Raw genomic sequence first — 4,494 nt, 5'->3', positions numbered from 1 at the left:
TTTTTTTTTTTTTTTGTGACAGAGTCTCACTATGTCACCTTCGGTAGAGTGCCATTGTGTCACAGCTCACACAAACCTCAAAATCCTGGGCTTAAGTGATTCTCTTGCCTCAGCCTCCCAAGTAGCTGGGACTATAGGTGCCTGCCACAACACTCGCCTATTTTTGGTTGCAGTTGTCATTGCTATTTAGCAGGCCCAGGCTGGGCTCGAACTGCCAGCCTGGGTGTATGTGGCTGGCACCCCACTTACTGAGCTATAGGCACTGAGCCTAGTTTTTCTATTTGTAGTAGAGATGGGGTCTTACTCCTGCTCAGGCTGGTCTCAAAATTCTGAGCTCAAGCAATCCACCCACCTTGGCCTCCCAAAGTGCTAGAATTATGGGTGTGAGCCACTGTGCCCAGCCTCACAATCAATTTTATTTATATAATTTTTTTTTTTTTTTTAGAAAGAGTCTCACTTTATCGTATATAATTTTTTTGAGATAGAGTCTCATTTTGTTACCCTCAGTAGAGTGCCATGGTGTCAGCTTACAGCAACCTCAAACTCTTGGGCTCAAGCAATCCACCCACCTCGGCCTCCCAGAGAACTAGGATTACAGGCGTGAACCACCATGCCTGGCCCCAATATCGATTTAGAATGATTTTTTTTTTTAAAGATTTAAGTTTAGAACTTTTTTTTTCTTTTTTTTTTGAGACAGTTTGAGACAGTCTCACTATGGTGCCCTGGGTAGAGTGCCATGGCTTCACAGCTCATGACAACCTCCAACTCTTGGGCTTATGCAATTCTCCTGCCTCAGCTTCTCAAGTAGCTGAGACTACAGGCACCCGCTACAACATGTGCTATTTCTTGGCTGCAGTTGTCATTGTTGTTTGGCAGGTCCAGGCTGGATCGAACCCACCAGCTTTGGTGTATGTGGCTGATGCCCTAGCCACTGAGCTACAGGCACTAAGCTAGCTTAGAACATTCTTTTTCGGCTCGGCACCTGCGGCTCAAGTGGCTAAGGCACCAGCCACATACACCTAAGGTGGCTGGTTCGAATCCAGCCCAGGCCTGCCAAACACCAATGAAGGCTGCAACCAAAAAATAGCTGGGCATTGTGGCAGGCGCCTGTGGTCCCAGCTACTTGGGAGGCTGAGGCAGGAAACTTGCTTGAGCCCAGGAGTTGGAGGTTGCTGTGAGCTGTAATGCCATGGTACTCTACCCAGGGGGATAGCTTGAGGCTCTGTCTCAAAAAAAAAAAAAAAAAAGAACATTCTTTTTCTTTATTAAAAAACAAAATAACACACCTTTAACTATAACTCCCCAGTTCTCTCTTCCTCCCCCATCCCAACCCTAAGTAACCACTAGTCTTTCTGACTGTATGGATTTGCCAGTTTTGGACATTTCACTGAAATGGAATCATATGGGCAGTGCCTGTGGCTCAGTGGGTAGGGCACTGTCCCCATATACCCAGGGTGGAAGGTTTGAACCTGGCCCTAGCCAAACTGCAACAAAAAAATAGCTGGGCATCGTGGCAGGTGCCTGGAGTCCCAGCTACTCGGGAGGCTGAGGCAAGAGAATCACCTAAGCCCAGGAGTTGGAGGTTGCTGTGAGCTGTGATGCCATGGCACTCTACCGAGGGATATAAAATGAGATTCTGTCTCTAAAAAAAAAAAAGAAAGAAAGAAAGAAAGAAAGAAATGGGATCATACATGGACAACGTATGGCTTTTTTTTTTTTTAACATATGGCTTTTTGTGTCTGGTTTTCTCACTTAGCGTGATATTTTCTAGGTTCATCCTTGTTGTAGCACTTTGTTTTTTCTCATTGCTATATAAGAGGTAAAGGTTCTCACCTAGGTATGATTTGAGGCCTTTGCAATCTCAGCCCAGAAACACAGTGCTACCCTGAACCATGACTTCCCACCAGGTGTGGATGACACTGTCTCTGTGCTGCTACAGTACCCAGGAGGGGTCCATGGCAGCTTCACCTGCAGTATCACTGCCCAGCTCTCCAACACTGCCCTTGTGAGCGGTACCAAAGGCATGGCCCAGGTGAGATGCAACGGGCCCAACGACTGGGAATTGTGCCCCTTAGCAATAGAGGGGTCAGTAGTGGCCATTGGAGCTATGTATGAACTGAACTAGCCATTTTTCACACCATTCTGAAGATTACATCCTCCCAAACAAATCATGAAATGGGGTTTGGGCCTCTGGGCACCTTCCCAAGGCTGAACCTATTTGTCTGTCCAGTATCCTTATGCCTGAAGAGAAACCATTTATTATCATAAACCATACTTAGTGGGCAGTTGTGATCTTTGGAATTGCTTCCAGGGTGGGATCTGGATGTGAAAAGTCAGCTTAACTGGGCTTCCTGGGACACTGTGGTTAGAAAAAAGTACTGTTCTTAGCAGTCAGAGTGCAGACAATTTCGGACCTCAGTCATTCAGACTTCATTTCCCATGAGGAATCAGGGACTTTCCATTTTGCCCTAGACTTGGAGATGAGAACAATTTAGGTTTCCCAAGGATCTGGGGCTAAAGAAGGTCTCCTAGTGAAGAAGAAGGTGCTGGATTATCTGAACAAAACAGGATTCACAAAGACACAGAGATAACCCTCTTCACTAGACCTAAAGAGCACCTTGTCCTTAGCATCAGGAGAGAGGTTTGCTCATGGGAAGACAGACAATGGTACTGATAAGGTAGAAACCCCTAGGAACCAGGTGTGAGGGAGGGCCCAAACCTCCCTGGGGACAGGCAGGAATAATGCCAGAGAGAGACAGTGAACATCACCCTACATGTTCTAGAGTAGGGGCAGCAGAGACACTTCTTCTCTTCCCCTCAGATCCTTGATCCCTGCTGGTGCCCAACAGAGCTGGTGGTGCAAGGGCAGCATAAGGAGTTCCCACTGCCCCCAGGCCCAAAAGAGTGCAATTTTACAAATGCGGCAGGGATGAGTTATGAGGCCAAGCACGTCCGGGATTGTCTGCGCAAGGGTAAGAATATGGAGGATATGGGTGTGGGGTTGGGGGGGCACACCTAGGGGGATTTGGGGCTTCTGCTCAGACTGTTAACCAACTGTTTAGAACTACATCTCCCAGGATCCCCTGGGGACATGTACCTCCTCCATGAATTACTATGCCACATGGGATTCTGGGAATTGTAGGTTTTTGGTCTCTGGTGTGTGGGTATGAAGGGGTCCCTAATTGCACTCTCCCCTCAGGCCTGAAGGAAAGTCCTGTGATTCCCCTGGCAGAAAGTGAGCTCTTGGCTGACATCCTTGAAGAGGTGAGGAAGGCCATTGGAGTCACCTTCCTCCAAGACAAATGCTGATGTATTTCCCGAATAAATAAAGACATGGTTTCTATAGATACCTTTTTTTTTTTTTTTTGGAGACAGAGTCTCACTATGTCGCCCTGGGTAGAGTGCTGTGGCATCACAGCTCATAGCAACCTCAGACTCTTGGACTTAAGCAATTCTCTTTCTCAGCCTCCCAAGTAGCTGGGACTACAGGCACCCACCACAATCCCTGAATATTTTTTTTGTTGTAGTTGTCATTGTTCAGCAGACCAGGGCTGGGTTCACATCCACCAGCTCTGGTGTATGTGACTGGCACCCTAGCCACTGAGCTACAGGCGCTAAGCCTTTAGATATCTTAGATCTTCATGGTGGTGTTTTGGCAGGAGCTGGAGAGATCACCATCAAAGGGTCACTAGAAAATAATTTGACCCTGGTACCATGTCATGCACCTATAGCCCAGCTACTTGGGAAGCTGAGGCAAGAGGACTACCTGAGCCTAGGATTTGGAGGCCAGCCTAAGTAACATAGCAAGGGGCAGTGCCTGTGGCTCAAAGGAGTAGGGCACTGGCCTCATATGCCAGAGGTGGCAGGTTCAAACCCAGCCCTGGCCAAAAACTGCAAAAAAAAAAAGCAACATAGCAAGACTCCATCTCAATTTTAAATATAAGAGTAAAAATGGAAAAGAAACATTTAAAAAAAAAGTTGGAAAGATGGGAGACGTGGTGGGGGGAGGCACTGCCAGGACCACAGTTCCCATAAGCTCCTGGAGCAGACATATGAGCAGATCCATGGTTCCCCTGTCATGGCCTTTCTAGGTTTGACCCTCATTGCTGTTGAGTGATGTTTGCAAAAAAGCCTGATTTCTGTTCTGAGAAATCTTGGTCTTTCTGGGTTCTTGAAGGCCACCCAATTTTGTTCTTATCGCTTTGCCTGCAGATAACTGCCTCTCCTCAAATTCAGTTATATTAGTTAGGCTTTTCTTTCAGAAAGTATCAGAAATGCAACTCAAAGTAGTCTAGACAGAAATGGAATTCATGGTAACTAAAATCTTGAGGACAAGGCTGGTATCAGGCCAAGACTCTGTCTTTCTCCATCTCTTTTATTTTCCTTGGCATTGGTTTCATTAAAGGTTGCAGACACTGATTAAGTGCAGGTCTGAGGGCCTGGCGCCTGTGGCTCAAGTGGCTAAGGCGCCAGCCACATACACCTAGGGTGGCG

At 47.0% G+C, this 4,494-nt stretch overlaps 1 protein-coding gene across 1 annotated transcript in view; it reads left to right on the top strand.

The window, feature by feature from the left end:
* DHDH (dihydrodiol dehydrogenase) overlaps window positions 1–3,325 on the top strand; it is a 14,939-nt gene extending 11,614 nt beyond the window's left edge. The window contains exons 5-7 of the mRNA XM_023507899.1: window positions 1,908–2,032; window positions 2,822–2,972; window positions 3,200–3,325. Coding sequence (XP_023363667.1) covers window positions 1,908–2,032; window positions 2,822–2,972; window positions 3,200–3,309 — 386 coding nt within the window. The 3' untranslated portion in view covers window positions 3,310–3,325. The remainder of the gene's footprint in view (window positions 1–1,907; window positions 2,033–2,821; window positions 2,973–3,199) is intronic.
* Window positions 3,326–4,494: the final 1,169 nt, after the last annotated feature.

Source organism: Otolemur garnettii, unplaced genomic scaffold (genome assembly GCF_000181295.1).
Source record: "Otolemur garnettii isolate 467f Iridium unplaced genomic scaffold, OtoGar3 scaffold00211, whole genome shotgun sequence".
Classification (NCBI taxonomy): domain Eukaryota; kingdom Metazoa; phylum Chordata; class Mammalia; order Primates; family Galagidae; genus Otolemur; species Otolemur garnettii.
This window is presented reverse-complemented; position numbering and strand designations above follow the sequence as displayed.